This window comes from Coturnix japonica, chromosome 2 (assembly GCF_001577835.2).
Source record: "Coturnix japonica isolate 7356 chromosome 2, Coturnix japonica 2.1, whole genome shotgun sequence".
In the NCBI taxonomy this organism is placed as follows: Eukaryota; Metazoa; Chordata; class Aves; order Galliformes; family Phasianidae; genus Coturnix; species Coturnix japonica.
In genome coordinates this window covers 115698439-115724433 of record NC_029517.1, presented here as the reverse complement: position 1 = coordinate 115724433, position 25995 = coordinate 115698439, and the positions used below count along the sequence as shown (strand labels likewise).

The 25995-nt window shown below is 42.7% G+C and overlaps 1 protein-coding gene across 1 annotated transcript in view; it reads left to right on the top strand.

Annotated features, from left to right (window-relative positions):
* The first annotated feature begins 8000 nt into the window (after positions 1 to 8000).
* Positions 8001 to 25995, top strand: part of STK3 (serine/threonine kinase 3) — a 113019-nt gene continuing 95024 nt past the window's right edge. Inside the window, exons 1-6 of the mRNA XM_015856118.2 lie at positions 8001 to 8191; positions 12941 to 13021; positions 13446 to 13574; positions 14162 to 14276; positions 24722 to 24886; positions 25309 to 25476. Coding sequence (XP_015711604.1) covers positions 8169 to 8191; positions 12941 to 13021; positions 13446 to 13574; positions 14162 to 14276; positions 24722 to 24886; positions 25309 to 25476 — 681 coding nt within the window. The 5' untranslated portion in view covers positions 8001 to 8168. The remainder of the gene's footprint in view (positions 8192 to 12940; positions 13022 to 13445; positions 13575 to 14161; positions 14277 to 24721; positions 24887 to 25308; positions 25477 to 25995) is intronic.

The window sequence follows — 25995 nt, the reverse complement described above, 5'->3', positions numbered from 1 at the left end:
GCAATTTTTCCCACTGTCTAAAATTTCAAATTCTTAGCATCTATTCCATGATAAGAAGACTGCTTCTACACTGTTAATCTTCTCAATCTGCATCATTTCTAATTGGATGAACTTCTGACATGTTATTAAGAGGTTATGTCTGACTTTAACCTTTCTTCTGTCCTCCTGAGAGATGAATTGGGCTGAGGATGGAAACAGCAGGCAAGGAAAAGTCTGCATTTATACTTGCACGCACATGAATGAATGAGACAGGGTTCTCCTTTGAGAGCTGATCTCCAAAGCAGCATATTTGAAATAAAAATGCCATTGATGCTAATAGATTTTGGATCAGGTCCTAGAGATATTTTGCCTAGTCTGAGCTGTGCGAAGCAGGGATTTACTACCTATAAATCTCACTGAAAGGAGACACAATGCATACTAATACACAAAGTTCTGCTTTTTACTTCTGGTTTTGTTATTTTTTTCACCGTATTGTCTAGTATTCAAATTAGCACATTTGCTTTAAACTTAGCTTTAAGGAATTTAAAATGTGCCTTGCCAAGGGAAGAGCAGCTTCATGCCACCAGTGTCATGAATTAGATCATGGAACTACAGAGGAGCTCAAGGATGAAGCAATAAAAGTAGCGTATCGTCCAGTTCAAGGTTACACAAAACATGAAACTCTCTCTTGTTTAGAAGACATTGAAATGTGATATATGAACACAAAAGAAGCAATGTCTTCAAATCTTAAAACGATTAGCAGCTTTGCTCTGTAGGGATTTAGGGGAGGAGATGGACTCCACCCTGAGGAAGATAAAAGGCCTCAGTTTTCTCAGCTGGAAGGAGTGATTCATTTTAGGTGGAAGTGGTATGCATGCGATATTCCTCATGTGGTAAATTAACTGTTTCCATTAGAAGGTTCCTAGCATATGGAATTGCTCTATTTTCTTATGCTCTGCAGGGAAAATTATGCCACAAGGATAGTGCTTTTTTGCTAATTCCAGTCTGCTTGAAAATGGGCAGTGCTGATGGCTGTTGACAAACTCTTTTTGGCTACTCAGTAATTCCACCCGTGTTTCATTGGTTCCCTGCTTTTTAAGAGAAGGAAAAATGGGAAAAACTTAGGTCTGAAATTTAATGTGGCTCATAAGCTCTCTAGATAGCAACTGGTTTGATGTTCTGCTGTGTTTTTACAGTTTGACCTACGTAAACTCAGTCGTTTCCAGTTTTGTCTTTAGCAAGAAGTACCCTTGCTGTGCAGCAATGGTATTTTAAGCCCACGTCTTTAGCAGCCAGGCTGTCATAAACCCTCCTGATACAGACTGAGCCTCATTAGTGGAGGCTCAAATCAGCATACTGCATAAAACAAGTCCGACAAAACTGTATTATTTGTGGCTTTGCTGTTTCTCTAGTATCTGGGCTGCTATGGAGAAAGTTTCCTGCTGTTTTTAAGAGCAGAATGGGAATGTAAGTGCAAATCCTGATCTTTTTCTTGCTCTAAAATTATTCTTGTATTTCCATGGCATCTTATCTTGTAATCAGACCCGTCGCTTCAGAGTCAGTTGTGAAATGGCTATTATGCCACTGAATGTTTTTTGTAGGACATTAGACTAGAAATGTATTCGGATATTTTTGTTTCAGTGTGACTGTACGTGTTACATGAGTAGCTCATTTGGACTTGAGTTATGATCTTCTGACTTGTTTTGTTTGGGAAATATTGGAATAAAGCAGGAAACAGAAATTTGGTGATTGTGAAGCCATAAGAATAAGTGATTCTTTCACATACAGAACACCTGGTTTGCTGTAGCCCTGAAATAAAGCTGGGAATGAACTGTAGAAATAAACAAGCCATTTTATTTATTTATTTTTTTTCTGTAAAAAACAAAACAATAACTGAAATCCCTGTATGTAGAATAAGCTGTGAGCATTTTGGAACATAGTGTTTAGTGCTCACAGTGTGCTTCCCAGTAGTACTGGGTTCTCCTTTTTTGTCCCTTGTTACTTTGTACTTGTGCTTTTTATGCTTTTCTTCAAGCACTTCTGTGAAAGGCCTGCAACGGAAAGGACATCTTCCTTCTTTAAAGCTGAGAGGATGGGCATTGTTAGCTTCTTGAGAAACATTCACCCCCAAAATAAACAACATCCTGATCTTCTCTGAACTTCTGGGGAAGAATTCCACTGTGTCTTCTCCAGGCTCTCTGTGCAGGAGCTATAAAGGACGATAGCAGAGGCTGCAGCCTTCACAGTGAGGAAAGCCTTGAGTACAAAGCTGCTCATGGTCAGACAGCTGAAGCTTGCATTTATTTCATCAAGTAATGATGATTTCATTAGTCTTCAGTTATTGATCTCAATTTCTGCCTTAATTCAGACATCAAGCTGTGCTAGTTAAGTGGCATTTATTCTGCAGGATCCAAGCATGTGTCTCTGCAGATTGCTGCCTCCATAACAAATCATAGTTTCTATGGGGGGGCAGTGATGTTCATGAACATTTTCATGAAGATGGGAATCTGGAGTCATTTGGAGTATTACCACAGCAGCAGTAACTCTTCTACAAACCAAAAGGCAGTTTCTTTTTCAAGTGGATGCTAATCCTTAGATCCCATGAGCACAATCAATGCAGCTGTAGTACACACTGGGATATCTTTTGTGGTTAACTGTAAATAGCGACTCTGTATCCATGGTTTATTTTTACCACAGTGTACTATATTAAGAAAAATAGCAAATGTAAGTCTATATATAGCCTGTTACTAAGACTGTGAGCTGAACAGTCAGTCAACAGGAAAACCCGAGCCTAATCAACAAGTGTCTACAGGTCTAGTAAGAATATTTCAGATGCTAATATGATACATTATAGGTAGTGGGAAGAACTGCAGCAATACAACTAATACTTCATTATTACAGATCTTAGGAACTTTGTGAATCACACTGGTTTTGACAGAGCGGATCTGGGTGACATAATCTGTACCTCTGTGTCCTGGCTGTTTATCTTCTACCTTTCCTTTTGCCTCCTTTTATGCAGCATTAATTAGCTATTAAGTTGTGAGGAGTTCAGGAAAAGAGAACACACACAGTTGTTCACTCCTAACCTTCAAAAAAACTTTTTTTTTTTTTTTTTAAAAAAAGGAAATTTTAGTCCAAACTTGAGAATGTACTGTTCTTTTATATTTTATTTTTAACTATTTTATGACTGACAGGGTTAGGAAAGTATAGGACAAATTCTTAGATAAGCCTTCAAGGTTACCTCTCATTATGCATGATAGGTGGGGGGAAAAAAAAACAACGAACAGGCAGAAGTCAGTTTTTCTTATCATCTGTATAAACAAGCTGGTATTTCATTCAAGGCCTTTTCCTTAACTTCCAGCATACCAGATTACGATCAGGCAATCACCCTGAGAGACATGCAAACGTGTTGTTGTTGACTGTTTGTCTACTGAATTTATGAACCTGTTTCCTAAGGAAACAAGGCTCCTGTATCCATTCTGTCTATGTGCTTGCCTGCCAAACCTTCCCTTTATTATTCCTTTTTTCCTTTATTATCCCTTTGCAGTAATTTGTGACTTAGGAATCATATTAATCACACTGAAAGGAAAGCTGGAGGTCTGCAATGAATTGAGTTCCTATCTGTATCAAACCCAGGGGTGATGGGCGAAGGAGGAAATGTCCTATTTGCAGCGCTGTATGCCCCTCAGCAGGGGGAATGTTGTGCTTGGCTGTAGGAATTGTCACAGAGCTGTGGTGCAGTCTGCCGGCCTTTGGATGCCAGCTGAACACAGAGCTGTGATCCAGCCTCATAATAGTGTGGTAAGGCCAGCACGGGCTAATGGAGATGTGGAGTGCTTGGAGGGAGCTTCAAGCTGGCACACGCATCAGTGGCACTACAGGTACCATGGGTTTTGGTGCGCAAAGGTGACTAAAGTCAATGCAGAATGACAGGTGGGAGCACTGCTGGGCTCCTGTGGTGAAAAGGCAGAAAGCATATGGAGAAAGAAGCTGGGCTGTGAATGGCACTGTGGATGCCAGGAAGGGATAGGGGCATGTGGCCTAAAGAGCTGAAGGTATTTATGAGACAAATCAGTAGGACAACATGCACTATTCATTCTGTGGTGTTTTTTTTCTTTTCTTTCCTAGGAGTACTGTTTATTAGCTAAAATGCATATTGTTAAATGAGCCTGATCTAATACCTTCTGAAGCGAATGTTTCTTTTATTTGCAATCAAAGAAACTAGATAAGGTCCCTACTGTAACATACAGAATTTATTTGCATGATATTTATGAGTATGACTTTGAAGTATACATTTGGAATTTAAATGTTACTGTTAGTAGTACCTGTTAGATACTCAGATGTGAGCTTGTCAGGTAACTTTTTGTCCTTCTCAGATGTATTATGAATTCTGCACAACTGAGGCAGGACTGAAATCTTGCAGTGTGTTGGGTCATATTCTTAAGGGCTTGGACGTTATCTTAGTTTGTGATTACACGGACTTAATACTTGTCAGTGCCATCACAGAATGACCTGGGTTGGAAGGGACCTCAAGGATTGTGTAGTTCCAACCCCCCTGCCTGGCAGGGCCACCAAACATACACCTTTACTAGATCAGGTTGCCCAGGGCCCTGTCCAACCTGGTCTTGAACACCTCCAAGGACGGGGCATCCACAACCTCCCTGGGCAGCCTGTTCCAGGGCCTAACCACTCTCCTAGTAAAGAACTTTCCCCTAACATCCAACCTAAATCTTCCCTCTTCCAACTTAAAACCATTTCCCCTTGTCCTGCTATTGTCAGCCCATCAAGATTCCTGATTCTATTGCAGCATAAGTAATTATAATATAAACTGTTTTATTTGTTTACAAAATTACATTTTAATATAAAATAGTCTTAGTACTTGAAAACTAAGTATTGTCTTCATTCATTCTTTGGTCTGTGGAACTAATATTGATGCCAGTTTCACAGAGAATGGAGTCCTAATGCATGTAGATTGTGGAAGTGAATGAAATACTTTAGAAAAACCTCACTTTTCTCCTGTGTTCTTAAGACTGGGTTATATTAAGTATTTTCTTACTCACCTACTTTCTCAGGAGCGTCATATAGTTCCACTCTTGGAAGAAATCATGGGAATGCTCCCGTAGATTGCCTGTAACTTCCTCATCTCCATGTTGTCTAGACACCATCAACCTCATCATATATTCATGCCTCCAGAACATCTAGACTTCCCTTTACTGGAAAGCCTGAATTAGGCAGTAGGAACAGAGGGAGTCTGTTTTCCCTTTCAAAATTCCTTCTTTGCTGGTGGCGAGGTACAACGTTGTAATAAATACCAAGTCAGTGTCATGTTTCACTGCAAGGTTCCCAAATTCATCTTGCAGCGAAGAGGTGAGATGATGTTATTTATTCTAGTCTTATAGGCATAAGAAGACTACTTGAAAGGAGAAGAGATTAAGAAAGTGATGCTGAAGAACTCTATGGCATATATACTATCTTCCTCCTGACATTTTATTTTCAGCAAAAACGTACTTAAAAAGCATTCTGGCATTTAAGTAAAGCACAACTGAAACTTCTGTGAGTGAAGAAGGCATGGAGTTAGTCTGTATTTCTTGGCATTGCTCATCTCACTAGGATATAACGCTGGCTTAGCTAACTTTTTCTGTTTTGGACACCTTGGGTTACTTTAGACTCCTCATTCTTCATTGGTAGAACTGAAGGATTCTCTGTACCCCTCTTCCTCAATTACCTAATGATATTTTGGGGGTGAGGAGTTTGTGTTATTAAATCACTCTGAATGAGGGCAGCTAACACCTAAATTGTAGATTCAGTTTTCTTTAGCCTTGATCTTTCCAACTGTTTTAACAGGGGATGAAGGAGTGGCAGATTATACTGTCTTCAGGACCTGTGTTAACGGATGTGGATGGACTGCCTTTGCAATCCAGCAGTGTCACAGCCAAATAGGGATATCAGGCTGCCCTTTGCTCAATGAAATCAGTGAAGTGTAGCTAACAATAATTGGTCAGCACATCAGCCAAAATGAAGTTGGAAAACAGCCACATGGCATCTTCTACCTGGTTCACTTTGCCATTCCTAGGACAGGGAGGCTGGGAGTATTGCAGGGTTCCCCTCCACTACTATCTAATGCGCAGTGCTTGAGGTATTTGGCTCCTCATGGCTGTGGGTTTTATTTTTATTTATTTATTGCACCTCCTACAAACAGTTTTCTGTGGTATGGAGAAGTCTGGCAGTATCGTTGGTGAGCCACTCTGGCTTGAGCGATGATACTTGAAGAGCTCTGTGTTGATCTGTTGTGCAAAGGAAGATGTCCTACCCCATTTTTCCATGATTCAGAAGAAGAAAGAAAACCCAAAGGTCATATGTTAGTGTGTGATTTGTTAAACAGGTTCATTCAATATTGCCGTTGTGCGTTTAGTCTGACCACAGTGAGTCAACTCGTCTGGAACTGACTCAGGCAGAGTAGACAACTTCCATGAGAGTGGGGCTTCATTCATTCAGAATTTCCTTGCTAATCCCCACCAGGGATATCAAATTAAGTGTGGAGTGTGGATTTTTTGTGTGTTTTGAGTGCCGTTGTGCATCTAAAACCAGCTTAAAGTGGAACATGGTCATGTTTATGGATCTTACCCAAGTGTTTTACTACCTCTAACTTTCAGTAGTTAGGCAAATAAACCTGATTTCAGGAAAGGAGATGGATGTTGGCTGTAACATTTAGCTTTTCTTGTGCTGAGTCGGCTGACTGCCTGGATGCACTGTCAGTTCAGCATCGATCATTTCTGCACGAAGCGGGGAGCTGTAAGGTGGAGGAATGGCAGATAACTGTCACACAGTACTCAGCAACCTAAAAGCTGCTATTTGAGTAATTACGTGCCGGCTTCCTCTGGCTTCGCAGGATAACTTGTGTGCTTTGGCACCGAGAACAGCCTCCTGCCAACTGTCAGCGCCTTCACCTCGGGCCGGCTGAGGGGAGTGCTGCCATCCTGCAGCCAGGACTCACCGTGGGCTTCCTCGCAGGGGAAGCTCTGCCTTTCACAGAATGACAGAATGACCCGGGTTGGAAGGGACCTCAAGGATGATGTAGTTCCAACCCCCCTGCCTGGCAGGGCCACCAAACATACACATTTACTAGATCAGGTTGCCCAGGGCCCCGTCCAACCTGGTCTTGAACACCTCCAAGGACGGGGCATCCACAACCTCCCTGGGCAGCCTGTTCCAGGGCCTAACCACTCTCCTAGTGAAGAACTTCCCCCTAACATCCAACCTAAATCTTCCCTCTTTTAACTTAAAACCATTTCCCCTTGTCCTGCTATTGTCAGCCCTTTCGAAGAGTTTACTCCCCTCCTGGGAGTAAGTTCCCTTCAGGTACTGAAAGGCTGCAGTGAGGTTCTTTGCAAGGAGAGCTGCCCGGTGCTTTGAGCTGCGGGCCCGAGGGCGAGGCCAAGCGCCTGGGGAAGGAGCGGCCGGCAGCCTCTGCCGCAGGCCCAGCACTTCGAGACGGGGTATGACGCGAGCGTGTGGCACACGGACGGCTGGCTGCCCTTCGACCGGCGGCGCCTCGGGGCCCCGCCGCCCTTCCCGGCGGGACTACAGCTCCCGGCAGCACTACTCCTGGTGGCGCAGTGGTAGCAATGCCGCCTTGCAACACCGGAGGCCCAGGGTTCGAATCCCCCCTGTGGTGCAAGTGGTAGAAGTGCCGCTCTGCTACACAGAAGCTCGAATCCCGGGGGTTGGACTCGATGATCTCTAAGGTCCCTTCCAACCTGCACGAGACTGTGATACTGTGATAGACTATGATACTGTGATAGACTATGATACTACGCTACAGCTCCCGGCGTGCCCCCGGGGACGCGGCGTAGCGGGGCACACCGGAAGCTCAGCACCTTTGCCGCCTCCATCTTTCCCCTCCCTCCTACCCTCCCTCCCGCCGTCCGCGCCACGTGGGCGGGTCCACCCTGAGCGACTCCTCCTCTGTCCAACCGGCGCTCGACGTGGCGTCGCTCGTAACCAATGAGAGCCACGATGGGGCGGCCCCGGGGTAGGCGGCGGCGGCGGCGGTTCCTTGAGAGGCCGGCGACGTCCGCGGCCGAGGGAGGGCGCGAGCCGCGCTTAAAGGGCCAGCTGAGCGCGCAGGAAAAGTTGCGAGGAGTTGGGCGGGCGCCGGCCCGGTGCTGCCCAGACGGCGGCCGGGGGACATGGAGCAGACAGCGCCCAAGAGGTAACGACCCCTCGGGACCCTCCCGCGGCCCCTTCCCCTCCCGGAAGCGAGCGCGGCGGGGCGAGGCCTCGTGGGGCGGGCGGGGGGTCGGGCTGAGCGCCCCGTTCTCTGCCGGCCTTCCGCGGGACCGGGGGGGCTGAGGTGGGCTCGGAGCGGCTTTCCTAAAGCACGTACGAGAACCTTCGTTTGAACTGTGTTGTTATTTTGGTTTTTAATATCTGTTGGCCTTTTGTGTGGGAAACAGGACGTGAAACCATCAGCTTTCGCTGTAAATATACCTCTGTCATCTGAATGCATGAAATATCCAACCGTGTGGGTATGCTCAGGTGGAACAGCCTTGGCGTGGTGTACTAATGTGCTGCACGGAGCAGAGCTCCGAGACATGCAGACCGTACGTAGTTTACATATGGACTCGTCCTGTTAGAGCTCCAACTGTTTTACTTCCTGTTAATTTGTATTATGGAGTTGCTATTTTTTCCCCTGCCAGAAGATAATAAACTCTGTTTTTCCCCCTGTAAACACAGTTGTTTACGTTCAAAGCCTTTGAAATGTCCTACAACAACTTCCCATGGTTTGACAGGGCTCCATTGAGCGCTGTCATTGCAGCACACAAACACATTGCACTCGACATGAGGGTCAGTTTTGGCTTCCTCCTAATTGAACATTTAAGAAGAATCACTGGATGTTACTTAGGTCTGATGATAAGCTTTGTGATGTTTGGCATTGTTTTATGATGAAACCCTTTGCCCTCAGCTGGGCATCTTTGCCTCAGATCATTTCCATGATGCACAATAAAGGAAAGGCTTTTTAATGTTTGTCTTACACTTCAGGATATGCAATGGAGGTAGGACAGGCCTGCGGTGTGGTTTCACATTAACAGTGCTCTGTACCTTGAATGCAGGGAATAGGAGAGGCACCACTAAGGACTTAAGAGGAGAAATAGGAGTATCTGAGAAGTAATAAGTACAGCATAGGAAGTTCCGCATGAATGTGCAAAAGAACTTCTTTACAGTGAGGGTGACGGAGCACTGGAACAGGCTGCCCAGGGAGGTGGTGGAGTCTCCTTCTCTGGAGATATTTAAGACCCGTCTGGACGCCTACCTGTGTGACGTGGTGTAGGGAGCCTGCTTTGGCAGGGGGGTTAGACTCGGTAATCTCTAGAGGTCCCTTCCAACCCCTACAATTCTGTGATTCTGTAATCAGTATTACAGGTACCAGCACAAAGCTTGGGATATGGTGATATCAAAGGAGTGGAAATAAAATGTGAAATCAGCGTGACCTGCAGCACTGTGTGCATTTCTTTCTTTGGTTTTGTTAGGAAGAGCTAGTTTTGCTCTAACTTTATTACCTAGCTGTGAGCTTGTGGCTAGACTAATTGCTGCTGGGAAGCTGTTTAAATCCTTAGTTTGAATCAGGAAGAACTAGAAAGCTGATAACTGAGCTTTATAACTCTGGTGTGTTCTTAGTTTTTGAAGTTTGATTTTTGGAAGATGAAATATGGTGGGAGCTTAGTGGATTTGTCTCTTGAAGAGAAGAAAGAATCATGGAACTGCAAGGCTTAGAAAAGACTTCAAGACACCACTGAGTCCAATCCCCTTCTAAAGCAGGTTCCCTGTAATAGGTCGCATAGGTAGATGTCCAGGCAGATTCTGAATATCTCCAGAAAATGAGACTCCATGAGCTCTCCTATTCCAGAGCTCTGTTACACTCACTGCAAAGAAATTCTTTGGCATGTTTGTATGGAACCTTGTATGTTCAAACTTTACGCTGTTGTTCTGTGTCCTGTCATTATACACCACTGAGAAGAGCCTGGCCTCATCCATTCACCACTCACCTCCCTTTAGAAGAATTGAGTATTTTTTCCCTGTTAATGTTTACAGCCCGTGTATATATCCTCTTTGTTTTAGCTGCACAGTCTGCCTTTGAGTTGTTTACGATTTATCCCTGCTATTATCATTGCATTTTTCTGTTTATATTGACATGCTCATATAGCAGGAAATAGTTTGCATACTGGGAGAGACTCAATTCTGTCAAAGACAAAGCTTTTCATCTTGTTTATCTCCTGCCCACCACTGCCAAATAAAAGGCCTTGTGGCAGTCACGCAGAGTGTTAATTAAGGCTTTCTAGTCATTTGTCTTTTTATTGGTAGAAAACTAAATGTAAGCGCACGTTATAACAAGGTAAACTCTCTTAAACTCAGTTCTATTTGTGTGAACAATGTAAGGCAATGTTAACATCTCAAGACTTTCATGTGCCCACTCTATTTCTGATGACAGCTCTTGTCCTAGACCTGCAGTTGAGTCTGTCCTGTTGCCTGCAGGAAGGGTTCTCCTTCTGGACTGCCATTGAAACTTCCCATAGCCACTACTTGGACTCCTTTCTGGAATGACTTTCTTCACAGTGTTTATAGTTACCATCTGCTTTAGGCTTTCTCATAGTTTATAAACGTGACACCTGTATCTCGTGACCAGAGTTAAAACTGTTGCTGAGTTGGCTGATGTTCTATTTTAGCACTTGTCTTGTAAAAGAAAAGGGCTTGGGATGAATCACAGAATCACACAGAATCACAGAATGACCCGGGTTGGAAGGGACCTCAAGGATCATGTAGTTCCAACCCCCCTGCCTGGCAGGGCCACCAAACATACACCTTTACTAGATCAGGTTGTCCAGGGCCCCGTCCAACCTGGCCTTGAACACCTCCAAGAATGAAGTGGAATTGCATCCTACAAAACACTTTTCAACTGTCCATGTGGGCTCATATCCAATCAAAGCTGTGAGTCCCTTCTTCTAGAGGTGTCCTTGGTTCTCATGCTGTATATCTTGCTCCGCAGATGCTGCTCTGAACAGCTTTTCTTGCATCCCCACATTCTGTAAAGCTATCATGTGCTTTACAGCCATGACAGCTTCCATCTTCCTCCATGCTTCTCCCTAAGTTTCCAGAAGCCCTTTCAGGCTGCATCATGTACTGCTGCTTAATGTTTCCTATTTCTAGGTCAGTAGGATTCCCAGCTTTTATGCAGTCTGAACCCATAAGATCTTTCTGTAGCTCAGAGAGCTGCAGTGTTAATACAACTGCCTGAATACTGGTCTGAGTGCTGTACTCCTGCGCTATCTTTATGAAGCACTGTGAAGTACTTTCAGCAGTGTATTTATTGATAACGCTCCTGAGATTAACATGTCTTTCTACCCCTAAGTGGGTTTGGAGTGTTCAGCTGAGCTGGTGTTTAGTTCTCTTTGGTCTCAGAACATGTTTGTCAGAGTTGAATAATGTGAAAGTAAAAGTAAAACTGCACTGTGCTTATTTCTTCTTGACAGGCAATGTACTGCCATTAATGGTATATCTTATATATATTTCAGCCCTACGAGGAGAGGCTGAGGAAGCTGGGGCTGTTTAGTCTGGGGAAAAGGAGGCTGAGGGGAGACATTATCGCCCTCTTCCAGTACCTGAAAGGTTCTTACAGTGAGAGTGGGGCAGGTCTCTTCTCACTAGTGACAAGTGACAGGATGAGGGGAAATTGCGCCAGGGCAAGTTTAGGTTGGATATTAGGAAGAACTACTTTACAGAAAGTGTAGTTTGTTACTGGAATAGGCTCCCCAGGGAGGTGGTTGAATCGCCATCCCTGGATGTGTTTAAGAGCCGTTTGGATGTGGTACTCAGGGATATGATTTAGTGGAGGGTTTTTAGAGTTAGGGCTCTGGTTAGGCTGCAGTTGGACTTGATGATCTTCAAGGTCTTTTCCAACCTGGGTAATTCTATGATTCTATGATCTATCACTACAGCACCAGCTATTCTTCAGCTTGTCTCCTGCTTTAATAGTACCCTTGGCTACCATATAGATTTAACTTGTTACTTCAGTCTTGTAGAAGAATCCCCTGTAACTTTTAGGATGATGGATTTACACATTGCAGCCATGCAGTCTCACTGCAGTATCTGGGTGGTTGTATTTGCCTGCACTGTGTTGAATGTCAGCTTCATCAAAGGCTTGCAGCCAGGTGGTGTTCTTAGGTCTGTGAGGCATCTGGGGGCTGGGGAAAGACAGGGATAGGCTGTAAGGAACAAAGGATAAGTGGTGAGAGTGGGCTGGTGATGCTTGGAGAGGTGACAGTGCAATGCAGAGTGATTTACAACTGTGAAAGGAGGCTGGAGAGGAAAAGAACCGTACCAACAACTCTTCCAAGAGTTCCTAACTCTTGGAAACACAGTGTTTTGTTACCATATATGTAGCTGCTGTGTGCTTCTGGAGTCATCCTGGCTTTGGGTTCTGTGTTTAACTTGATGTAATCTACTGGTTTGCAAATGGCGTAGTTCAAAAGTGGAAACTTCAGGTGGCTGAAGGGTTGGCTTATACTTTCATAGATACTGGCTTGGGATACTTCTCTCAGTAATGACTGGAAATTTGCTGGCTGCTTTTTGATTAAAGGTGTGCTTTGGTGTGTTCTTTAGCTGTTCCTGCTTTAGCAGAGGAAATGGATTAGACAGTAAATTTGTCTCATGCTGCTTTGAGCTGAGCAAGCATCAGTGAGAAAGTGATCCTGACAAAAATTGGCAATGCAACAGTACAGTACCGTTGTCCACGTTGTAAAGTGGTTGATAGAATTCTGTTACTGCGTTCTAAGTAGTCATTTTATTTTCACTACAGTACATTTTTCCTTGTAATCCTTTTCTTAAATCTGCTTACTTGTCTGAAAATTTGCTTTGAGTCCTGAGCTTCTCTTCCACAAAAAATAAACTATTGTCTTTTTTCTAGCAAACTGAAAAAGCTCAGTGAGGACAGTTTAACTAAGCAGCCTGAAGAGGTCTTCGATGTTCTGGAGAAACTTGGTGAAGGGTAAGTGCAGCTATTTATGAGGGGATGGGAGGAAGTCAGTATATGAAGCATGTGTTAGAATATTAAGATACAGAGAGAGTGACTGTAAGGGTCCTAAAAGATGCTCCTTGATCACTCCTTGATAATAAAGTAAATACATGCTTGAGTAAGTTTCTGTGCTTCCCCAAATCTATTTATGTGCTTCTACTGTCCCTCAGTTATTAAGTCAAAGACATTTGTGCTTGTATGAAGATTAGATATGCTACACCTTGTCGAAGATTTGGTATTTGGAGGCACACCTTTGCTGAGAGCCTGATAGAAGTGAAATATTGGCAGTCAGAGTAAGACCTCAACCTTCTGCTATATCAACATACGACTTCTGTGTTCTAGAAATGAGAGGCAACTTATCTTGCAAGAAAAGTAATGTTTTAATTCATTCTTTTAGGTCTTATGGTAGCGTGTTTAAAGCAATTCACAAAGAGTCTGGACAAGTCGTAGCAATTAAGCAGGTCCCTGTGGAGTCCGACCTTCAAGAAATAATTAAAGAAATCTCTATAATGCAGCAATGTGACAGGTAGGTGTATTGGTTCTCCTCCCTTTCTAAGACTTAAGTGAAAATGTATTTACACTTGTAATGTTTTGTTAGTACAGCTGAAATATAGGCAGCTGCCAACTTTTCTATATGGAAAATCAAAGCAGTCTGTGTTGATCAGTCTGTGTAAAGGAATTGCTTTGAAGACCAACTCCTATCCTTAGCTTGAGCTGAAGGAAGTACAGATAGTGGACATCATAGAAGGTGTTAAATTAATAAGTACTTGCATTTGCTTAGAATTCTTCATCCTTGCTTTGCTTTACTTCCATTGGCAAGCCCAGAGCTTAGCATTTCCTGTATACATGCTTAGGCCATGTGAATTCTGAAGCTTGTGATGTGTATCGTACTATCTTTAGCATTTCACTAATTGATGCAACTTACTGCTCTAAAAAGGTATCGATTAAACTAACTACAGTTTTAAAATGTATTTGGTTACAGTTGTATTTTGGCTGTTTGTCGTTTCCAAACTGTAATTTTTAACAGTATTTGTGCTGCTGTTTTGTCTTCTTTCTTCTTTTTCCATTAAGAATTCATATGCTTAATTATTAACTTTTTCCCTCCCTGTTTAGCCCCTATGTTGTCAAGTACTATGGCAGCTATTTTAAGAACACCGATCTATGGATTGTTATGGAATACTGTGGAGCTGGATCTGTTTCAGACATAATTAGACTTCGTAATAAAACGGTGAGTTTCCTTCAAAAATGTGTAACATTTATTAACATTAAACTGTGAATTAAGTTTAGAAGCTTGAATAAAAAACATGAGACAAGGTTTTGGCTGATGCCAAGAGATGTACTTTGGCCTTGATTGTGCAGTTCTCATTTTTCCTTGGTGTGTAAGTAGTAAAAAAAGTATCTTGAAATGTGAAGGTCCTGCAAGCCTTGTGAAAATTACTGCTGTGTGAAGGGCAAAACTGTACGGCTTCTTCCACCTGACAGCATGTTAACAGGCCACGTAACATAAGCATGATGTGAAAGCTGGCTCAGTATTGACTTGCTCCCACTCGGTAATTAGGGAGCATGAAAAGTAACTGTTATTGTTTGGAGAATGAGAAGGGGAAGTTAGGGAAGGTGAGAGAGAACCAAAAGGCAGAGTTGTCAGGAAGAGTTGCTGTGGGCTTATAAGAGCTGTATGGAACGCATCAGGGCTGCTGTGTTGTTGAACTGATAACTGTGGAATAATCAGTAACAGGAGACTGCGTGGATCAATTTACTCCATCCTTTATAACTGCTGTTCTTACAGTTTTTTGTTAGGAGAATCACAGAATGGTTGAGATTGGAAGGGACCTCTGGGTCTGTCTTGCTCAACCACTGCTCCATCAGGGACACCCTGAGGAGGGAACCCAGGCCCATGTCTGGGCAGCATTTGAGGACCTCTGAGTAGAAAATTTGGCAACTTAATTGGGCAACCTATGCCAGTGCTTGGTCACTGTCTTGGTAAACAAGTGTTTCCTGATGCTCAGAGGCAGCCTCCTGTGTTTCAGCTTGTGCCCATTGCCTCTTGTCCTGGCACTGGGTTACCACTGCACAGTCTAGCTCTGTCTTCTTTGCGCCCTGTCTTCTCTGCACCCTGTTTTCTCATCCTCAGAGACCTCTTTTTCTCAGCATCTCACCACAGGAGAGGTGCTCCAGATCCTTCAGCATCTTGTTGGTCCTGTGTTGGACTTTCTTCATTGAGCACCACAGTACATGAGAGGCCTGGACATGGACCTAAACGTGGTACTCCAGATGCAACCTCACCAATGCTGAGTAGAGAGAAAAGTTCACCTCTCTTGATCTGCTGGTGATAGTTTGCTTAATGCAGCTCCAGTTACCACTTGCCTTCTTTGTGGCCTGGGCATGTTGCTGGCTCATGGTTAACTTGGTGTCCACCTTGGTGTCCCCAGGCCCTTCTCTGCAGAGCTGCTTTCCAGCTGTGTGCCCCTCGCATGTGCTGGTGCCTGGGGCTGTTTCTCACCAGATACCTTACTTTACACTTCCTGCTGATATAGGTGCAGTTTCTATCAGCCCATTCCTCCAGCCTGCTGAGGTGGCAGCATGGCCCTTTGGTGAATCAGCCACTACTGTCAGCTTCAAGTATCTGCAGGGATACGTGGAAGGGGGGACGTGGTAGAAAGTTTAGAAAACTACGAGTAGCATAAAGTGAATAAGACGTGCTTATGTACTGTTTGGTTAAAAAAAAACACAACAAAGGATCACTTGTTTAAACTGAAAGCAGAAAATTTTTCTCCGCTTGTGGAATTTTTTGTCTGTGTCCCCTTTTGTAGCTATAGAGATCTTAGAGGGTTTAACTCTGTTTTGAAGAAGAACTGAGCCATACCAAGAAGAAATGACTACTGTGGAATTGTTTATGTTATGATTAACACTACCTGAAAAAGTTATCTTAGTAACTCTAAGCTGGTGCACATTCCATTCTGTAAGTTTAAAAAAAAAAAAAAAAAAAGAAATCACGTAAAAAATATAAATAATTGAGAAACAAACAATTTATACTCTTAGTTTTCTGAAATGGTGATCTGATCACCCAGACTGCTTCATGGTGGAATTTTTCTTTTTAATTACATAAATGAGGCTACTTGAAGTATTTCAGCTTTCTATAGCTTACCTCGTTTTTTCTTTAATGGAAACAAGCAGTTTTATTGTGTTTCTGTTTTTGGAAGAAAACAAAAGTATTGTTGCTTGGAGGTGGGGAGGGAATCGGTTCTTACTTTGTCAGGTTATATTGAACGACCTCAGGCACCTGGGGGCACGTGCTCTTTCATTTCCCTGAGCTGTCATATTATAATAAGATATATATATATATATAAGATATATATATAATGAGGAGTTTATTTCCTATTTCTCCATGCTGAATTAAAAAGAAATTGAGGAATAGAGACCTGAAGTACACAAGAACTCTTACTTTACTGTAGTAGGTCTTTAAAAACAAGTCATAGGAAAAGGTAGAAGTCTCCTTATGTTTGGATAGGAGACCTGATTAAGCGGTATGTGGTTGCCTCCAGAATGAGGAATTCACCAGATCTTCATTTTTTCTGTAGCTGTATTTCTCTTCTTAAGAAGTTTTCTTCTTTACTAGAAAGTGAACAGTACTGTGATTTGCTCTACCGGATAAGAAATGAGGAAAGCAGAATTCAAAACTAAGCTCTGAGTGGTTGGTAACCTGAATGGTATAGTTGACACACTAGAGAGAAGGGATGCCATCCGGAAGGACCTGGGCAGGCTTGGGAGGTGGGCCCATGCCACCCCCGTAAAGTTCAGCAAGGCCAAATGCAAGGTCCTACACCTGGGCTGAAGTAATCCCAAACAGATACAGAATTGGTGGAGAATGTCTTGAGAGCAGCCCTGAGAAGGATTGGAGGTGTCAGTTGATGAAAGACTTGACATGAGCTGTCAGTGCGTGCTTGCAACCCAGAAGGCCAACCATATCCTGGGTTGCATCAAGAGAAGGGTGACCAGCAGGTTGAGGGAAGTGATTCTGCCCCTCTACTCTGCTCTCATGAAACCCCACTTGGAGTACTGCATCCAGTTCTGGGGCCCCCAACACAAGAAGGACATGGAGCTGTTGGAGCAGGTGCAGAGGAGGGCCATGAAGATGATCAGAGGCCTGGAGCACCTTGATTAGGGAAACAGGCTGAGAGAGCTGGGGCTCTTCAGACTGGAGAAGGCTCCGGAGGGACCTTATAGCAGCCTTCCAGTACCTGAAGGGGGCCTACAGGAAAGCTGGGGAGGGACTATTTAGAAGGGCATGTGGTGACAGGACAAGGGAAAATGGTTTTAAACAGGAAGAGAGTACATTTAGACTAGATACTAGGAAGAAATTCTTTACTTTGCAGGTGGTTTTAAGTGTACTTCTTGGAAGAAGAATTATAGAGTGCTATTTCAGTTCTAATGGCAGTATTTGCTGGACTCTCTACTAATGTGTTCCAATAGTATATATTCTGTACCGTGTATATAGTATACTGTATAGTTTATATGTTTGTGTTCCAGTCAGAGGTAACCATTCAAATGAATTTTTAATCAGGGCAGTTCTCTGTTGATACCCCGTATACACCTGACATCACAAAACAGACATGTTTCTGTTGTACTAATGGGGAAGTTATTCTTCACACTGCTCTCTAGTCCCCCCAGAGCTTCTCTGTTGTTTGCCTCGGTCAGAACTATGATAAATTACCTGTGTATTTCCAACTTGAGTCAATTTATCAGCGTGTAAAATTAAAATTGAGCCAGTAAAATGTCTCAGTCTAGTGAACTAAGCCCAGAACAGTGAATCTTTCATGTATATATGTATATATAAATAAAAAAACTTGAGTTCACGGTTGGGATGGATTTATTATTGTGTATTACTGCTGAGAGGAATAGGTGGAAATACAGAGAAACTGCAGATAAAGGAAACATTACTGGGTTAAAACTGAATTGTAGAACCCATAGAGTTGTAGGCCATCTAGTCCAGCACCCCTGTAACAGAGATATGCACAGCTACAGCAGGTTGCCCAGGGCCTGGTCCAGCCTGGCCTTGAAAGCCCAGGGATGGGGCATCAGCCATCTCTCTGGGAAACCTGTTCCAGTGCCTCACCACCCTCACTGTAAAAGATATTTTCTTTACATCTAACTTACACCCACCCTTTTTGAGCCTGAAATAGCTTCCCCTTGTTCTATCACCACAGACCCTGCTAAGGAGTCTGTCCCATTCTTTCCTGTAGTTGCTCTTAAGGTACTAAAGGTGGCTATAAGGTTTACCAAAAATATTTATTTCAGCGATACTGAAGAAGGAGGTGAACAGTGTGGCACTGTTTTGAAACATAGTGGTTTCGAAGGGACCTCTGAAAGTGGTCTGATCCAATTTCTAGCTCCAAGGAAGGTAAACTTTGAAGTTCAGTTAAGATGATGATGACGTTGTCCAGCTGAATCTTGAAAAAATCTATGCAGGTGATGATTGGTGAAGGCAGTTTAGCCGTCTTCCTCCCTTCCTTCCTCTTTGAGCTGCCTTTCCATCCACTTTCACCATTGTTTTCTTTGATTTTTTTCCTTCAAATAAACTGGGATTTTCTTTGTGGCAAGTTGTAGCTGCTGTCTGTTCTGCTGTTTCCTCACAATTCTCTGGTGTGTACATTTTGTTTTTCTTTCATTTGTTTCAAACCACACTCACTTTACTTTGAAACCGAGCTGAACTTACCGCCTCTTCTTCAGACCATACAAACTTAGTTCTATTAACTTTACTAAGCCCCCAGAGAGCTCAATGGTCTACTGCTGGACTTCTACCAGTTTGTTAGCATTTCTTTTAATAGTAGCCTGCAACTCTGCTCACTGTTCTAGATTTGGCTTTACAAGTGCTGAATGAAGAGGAATATTTATTTGCCTTAACTTACTGACTGTGTTTTCCTATTGAAGTCTGCCACACCACGAGCCTTTGCTGCTGTGGGGGTGTATCTTCAGCACAGGAAGTTCCGCACAAATGTGCACAAGAACTTCTTTACAGTGAGGGTGACGGAGCACTGGAACAGGCTGCCCAGGGAGGTGGTGGAGTCTCCTTCTCTGGAGATATTCAAGACCCGTCTGGACGCCTTCCTGTGTGACATGGTGTAGGGAGCCTGCTTTGGCAGGGGGGTTGGACTTGATGATCACTAGAGGTCCCTTCCAACCCCTACAATTCTGTGATTCTGTGTTGGTACTAGCCAGCTCTTTAGTACTTCCTAGTTGAACAGAATGACTGAATAACCAGGGTTGGCACAGACTGCTGGAGCTATCAGGTTCAGCCCTGCTTAAGCAGGGTTACTTGGAGCAGAGTGCACAGGCCCATGTCCAGATGGCTTCTGAAGATCTTTCAGGAGGGGACTCCACAACCTCAGGGCATCCTGTGCCAGCGCTTTCTAACTTGTCCTAACTCATTCCGACTTGCTGCTAGGCAGAAAGGACTGAGATCCAAAGAAACCTTAATAAAGGTGGAGGCAGAAGAGATACCTAGAACCTTTCCTGCACCTTTTGTCAGTAGAGTGACCACCTCATTTATCAGTAGACCAACGTTTTCCTTGAGCTTTTTTGCTGCATGTAGACAAATAGAAGCTTTTTTTGTTATCCTGTGTATTTCTGTACATCTTCAAACCCAACCTAAGATTGGCCTTATTAACACAGCTCCTTAATACCCAGGCAATTCTTTGCTTGTGTTTGGTAATCTGTTCATGCTTCTGTCTCTTTAGTAGTTCAGTTTCTGTACTTTAGCTCAATCAGAAGTCCACTGTTCCTTCAAGATAGCTTCCTGCTAGACTTGCTCAGTATCTTGTACATCTGGATGGATTGTTTTTCTGCTTTCAGGAGGTTGCCCTTGATGTTCAACCAGCTCTCCAAGGTTCCATTAACCTCAGGGCATCATGCCTTGGGATCCCACCTTATAGTTCCCTTAATAAGCCTAGGTTTTCTATCTGAAATCTGGTTCTTCTGCATTCTTCTGTCCCTTGCCTCTTTACTTTAACCTCTACCATCTAATAGTCTCCACCAAAGCTGCTTTAGGCTGACATTCTTGCTCCCTTCCTTGCTCATGATAAGCAGATCACTGGAACAGGCTGCCCAGGGAGGTGGTGGAGTCTCCTTCTCTGGAGATATTCAAGACCCGCCTGGATGCCTACCTGTGTGACGTGGTGTAGGGAGCCTGCTTTGGCAGGGGTGTTGGACTCGATGATCTCTAGAGGTCCCTTCCAACCCCTACAATTCTGTGATTCTGTGAAAAACTCAAATCTGAAGAGAACCTGTTCACTTGTGCAGTGCTACAGTTGTAAATAGTCACTGTTACATCTATTACTGCATATTTTCCATGTGATTTTGTGTGCAGAATGGCTTAGGCTTATTAGGAAGAATAGTCCTTGCTGCATCTCATCCTTCACTGTATGATCCTGTGCCTTAAGGTCCCTTCCAACCCAAGTCTTTCTGTGTTTCTAAGTTCTACTTCTGTAAAATTGACAGCTCTCCTATTGTATTGAGTTCTTATTCCTTTCATTGCCATGATATTGTGGTCTGCTCTTAGTTATGGTATAGGAAGAAGGGATTATGTCCCTTAGTTTGAATAGTTCCTCCAAGTCTTAGAGCAGTAATACAATATTTAAATGTCATGGTGTGAAAGGTGTTTCAGTAACTGTCCTCTTATGTCCCCCATCCAGCCTTAACTTCACATAAATGGAGGAGAGGTATGTGGTCAGGTGAGATTGGTGGTGTCTGATCTTACAGCTTCTTCTGGGGGAAACATTGGTTATCTCATGCCTCCTTCATTTGCCGTGGGAGTGGACCTACCCAGTGTGCTCGATCTGATCAGTCTGTTGAGATGCAGTGATCTGATACTTCCTGGAAGCATCAGGCTTCACGTGCATGTATGACTTATTGTAAAAAGAGCAGCTGGGAAAGGACGTAGGCAGTTAAAGCAATTGAGCTGAACCAGAGCCATTTCTAAGGGGCCCTCAGGAAGAAGAGTGATTGACTGTGAGCAGAGAAACTGGTTAAATGAGTTGTCTCAACAGCTGCATGGATTAGGTAGTGTGTGATTGGCTATATAAATGCACCCTTAAGTCTCCCTTGTGTGTGGCATCCATGGCCAGTTAGACAGAAATATGTGGGTAAGCTGTGATCTGATTTGCCCCATTCTTTTTTTTTTAAAAGGTTTTTAAAGATTGGCTTCACTATTTTGTGCTTTTATGTAACCTATGGAGTCGTTGACCTTTATCTTTCTCCTTCGTTTTCATGTTTAACTCGCACGTGACTTTAATGATGAAGAAGACATCTGGGCAAGTTCTCTTAAACCCACATGGTCTTTACACCCAATGGCTTTATGCCATTACCTTAATGCCAGGCAGATGTGTCAGGGTTCCTGGCCATCCTCTGAACAGTGTGTCTCGTGGCTCTTTAGGAGTTATATTGTTCTTGATTGTGCACTTGCTGGTTGTCTAGCAGCTGTTATTCTCTTATCAGCTATGCTTGGATTTCAAGCTGCTTCACAGCTGATTCATGCTTAGAGGGCAGTGCAGCACACCAAAGGGATGTGGCCTACAGAATTAGAGCTAGCCAAAGATAGCAGGGAGATGGATGAAAATCTGGGCACAACTTGACATCAGAAATGAAGCAGAAAGATGATGACTGAATTTAGATGAAGCTACAAGTTACAGAGTGTGCTATGCTGATGGAAGAATGGTGCTCAGAATTGAAGTAAATCAACTGTAGTGATAGTGTCATGGGCTGCAGTATACAAGAATTCACCTTATTTGCTGACATCTTGATCCTTAACTTCTTTATCAGCCTTTTGATGCAAGTATTCTGTTACCATCTCCTTTTGAGAGCTGGATTTTAGTAGGTTTCACCTATAGATCACCCTGATATCCATGTTGTTTTGCTGCTAATATTTCAAGAACTGAAACTAGCTATTTATGTCCGGAAGAACACATTGTACTGAAGATACTTTTCTTGCAGGGCCTTTTAATCACAATTTCTCATGATACTACTTTCTAGAAGAAGGCAGGCAGAAAGCTGTATGTATATATATATATATATATATATATATATATATATATTGGTAAATATGGATTTTTTTCAGTGTGGAAGGTCATGACCAATGGCATAGAAATCTTTGGAAACTAAGGGTGCTGTGCTGTTTCTGAAGTGAGGTAGATTTCATAAAGCTCTGACAGAAAATGTTATATTCAGATGTCCTAAACTCTACATAACTGTATTTTTTAATAGCTGGAACTTAGATTGCATATAGTGTGTGTCTTCAGATAACATTTTACTGTACCTAATCGGAAAATGGTTGGCTCACATACTTTGGGTTGTCTCTTTCTCCAGATACCCTTCTGCCCATAGCTCAGTTTATTTCACAGCTGGCTTTAGCATCCCCTTCATGCTGCTGGTTGCAGACCAGATGGGCACTTCCACTCCTTCAGGGATAGAGCAATGCCAGGAGAGCCATCTTGTTTGAGCTGTGCTTAGTGGCTTTTGGTTCTTGCAAAATGCATCCCACGATCAACATAGTGGTCAGCATGAAAAAGCAGCTGAAATAAAGGCTTTGAGCAACCACTCAATAGAACCACTGTGAAAGATCTTGAGGAGAAATGGCAGGCTGGGATGCATAATATGCTGTGAAGTGTGGAATTAATGCTACCATCATGTTTGTCCTCTGCTTGTAGAGGGAAGGCTTATACGAGTCACTGAAAATCTTTAGGAGTAATAACATGTGGACTTGTCAGGAAACTGTTTATTGGAAGAACAGTTTGGCAGACTGGTATATTGTGGTCAGTCAGAGTTGTTTAGTGTGAGGGCTGACAGTGGGAATTACTGCAGAGGCTTTGGTGAAAGGGCAGACCGGAGCCTGATGCAGCTATTGGAGTCAGTACATGTCTGACTGTGCCTTTGGGCTCCATACCCAGGTTTTATGGGACTGGATTAAAGCAGGAATAGGGAAATGGCTCTATTTGCTAAGAGATTAAAACTAGTTCTGAGTAACTCAGGAGCTCCCATTCTATTGGTTGACAGAGTGCTGGCGAGTGGTTTTGGTTCTTGTTTTTGTTTTTGGGAGGGAGCTGCAAACGCACCAACACTTTCAAAACTGAAACTGGAGGAAATTGCTATGACTTAATTTAATTTCTGCGTGGGATTGTGCAAAGAGAGGGAAAAGTACAACTGATGTTGCAGGCAAATTAGTACATTCATCGTTGGTTTTGTACTTTATTGTATTTCTAAACACATGCCAAATTGTTTTGCATAGTTCTTGTATTAAAGCACTGATATGCTTTAAATGATCAACTTTTCATGAACAGCTGGTTAGTTGGTTTTTTGTTGTTTTATTTCCCGGAAGTTGTGTCGCATGGGTTGAATTGTGTTTGTGTTTTTGTCTTTTAATCTATCACATTGACCACAATCTGAGAAGTGTTCGTAGGGAAGCTGGTACCTGCAAAAGGTTCACTTTGTTCAAGATCATCCTCCCATTACTGTAGCTACTACAAGCCACTAAACCATATCTCATAGCTCCTCATCCAGAGGCCTCTTGAACGCTGCCAGGGATGGCAACTCCACCACCTGCCTGGGCAGCCATTCCAGTGCCTGACCACTCTCTGAGAGAAAAAGTTCTTTCTTATGTCTAATCTAAACCTCTTCTGGTCCGACTTGAGGCCATTTCCTCAGGTCCTGTTTGTTGCCTGAGAAAAGAAGCCAAGCTCCTCCTCATCAAAACCTCCCTCAGGAAGATGCAGAGTACCATGAGGTCTCCCCTGAGCCTCCTCAAGAACAGAGTTCTTCAGAGAAAGCTGAAATATTCAGCACAGCTATAGACAGTCGTGTTCTGAGCTGGTAAATGTTTGTAGGGGAATAAGCTTTTTGGAGACCAAAGGTTAAGTCTGTGAGTACTTTGAAAGTTGTGGCTGACGTGTTATATGATCTTCACATACCAATGCTTGTGCTCACTAAAATGCGGATCATTTAAGTGTATCAAGAGCCAGCTACAGCTATGTAGATTCCTGTTAGTTCAGGTATGCAGTTTTACAGTGCCATAGCAATATGCTATATTGCATATATTCCCTTTCCCAGTGAAGTGCTGTGGTAGTTTGTTGTACAGAGTGTATTAAGAAGTTTCGGGCATGAATGCTCTTAGCAGCTCTGGCTTTTTGCATCAGAAAAAGGGCTTTCTTGCAGGGAAGTATCCTGCTATGTACCATCTAGTGCAGTAGCGAGCACCTGTTTTGACTAAGGTAATGCATAACTTGGCAAGGAATATTTATGACCTTAGTAATAAATGGTTTGTTATATATTATCTAAACTGCGTGACTGTTTCTATGAAGGATGGCAACATCTAAAGAGTAATAATTTTTGACAGGCAAGAGAATAATGCATAATCTGAACTACATCAGCGAACCCCTTTGCTAATTTTGCAGCTTGCTTGGTTGAGTCAGATTGGAGAGGTGTAGGAGTCCAGCTGTATGGATCAAGTCACTAGATAAGAGTTTTGAACTGTAAATGCTATTCAGCATATTCCTATCTGTATAATACCTAATGTGCATTGTATTGTATATAATACACCTGAAATGATCATGTTTTAAATAGACTATTTCTGTGCATTTAAACTACACGTATACCTGCAAGTGTTAATGGTTTTGTGTTTTCTTGTAGCTAACAGAAGATGAAATTGCAACTATTCTGAAATCTACTCTTAAAGGACTTGAATATTTGCACTTTATGAGAAAAATACATAGAGATATAAAGGCTGGAAACATCCTTCTTAACACCGAAGGACATGCAAAATTAGCTGATTTTGGTGTAGCTGGCCAGTTAACAGTAAGTATCCTTGGAAAGATGCTTTAAAAATGCTTACTACTCCTAACCGTGTTTTACACTTTATCTTCTGCCTTGAATTTTGAGTCCAAGGGGGAACTAGTGCTGTTAACAGTCTTTATCTTGATGAATATTTAATGTACTGCAAGATTATTTAGTTTCTAGTGGTTTATTATTATAACCCACTGTACTTCAAGCGCTTGCTGATCTCACTTTAAACTTTTGTTCAAGGTTTACTATCAAGATTGAGGTGACACCTCTCTGGCTTCTGAAACCTGGTGGCCTGAATCTGTTTAGTCTTAATTGGAAATTGTTACAATTTGACCTTTGGGTGGCTAATTGAATTTCTAAATATAGAATAAATATCAAAGGAATCTGTGAAAATAAATATCGCTATTTTAATTGTGTAAATGATATAATTACAGGATACTATGGCAAAACGTAATACTGTTATAGGAACTCCATTTTGGATGGCTCCAGAGGTAATACAAGAGATTGGCTATAACTGTGTGGCAGACATCTGGTCCCTGGGAATCACTTCAATAGAAATGGCTGAAGGGAAGCCTCCCTATGCTGACATTCATCCCATGAGGGTAAGTGTGTGTGGGCAGTTTATTGTTGTTGTATCAGGAAAAAAAGAAAAAGGAAAAAGAAAAAAGTAATGATACGGGAATCATAAAACTGTGCATTCATGGACAAAGTTTAGAACGGAAGATTCTCATTTGCTGTCTCACTTTCTGTTTGCTGCAGTTTGTATTTTAACGAGTATTTTTAAGTTTTCAGACTGAGAGAGATCTAAGGCAGTAATTGCCTGATTGACTTACGGCAGCCTGCACGGCCTGTTTCAGACTGTAACTGTACTTGCAGAGTTCCACAACTGAGAGACCTTTCTCTTTGGTTATGGGAATTTTGACTTGAAAGTTGTCTGGGAAAGAATTCAGGGTTGTCCTATGTGAGCGCTGTTAATGTTAGTAACCCTTGGCAGTTTATATTTTTTACTGGCTCTTACAGCGTGTTACTGTATTAATACACTACTTGCAAAATAAAATGTAAATACAATTAGTCACCGTATGAGAAGTAGCACTTAAAAGGAATTGCTTTATGAAGTTCAT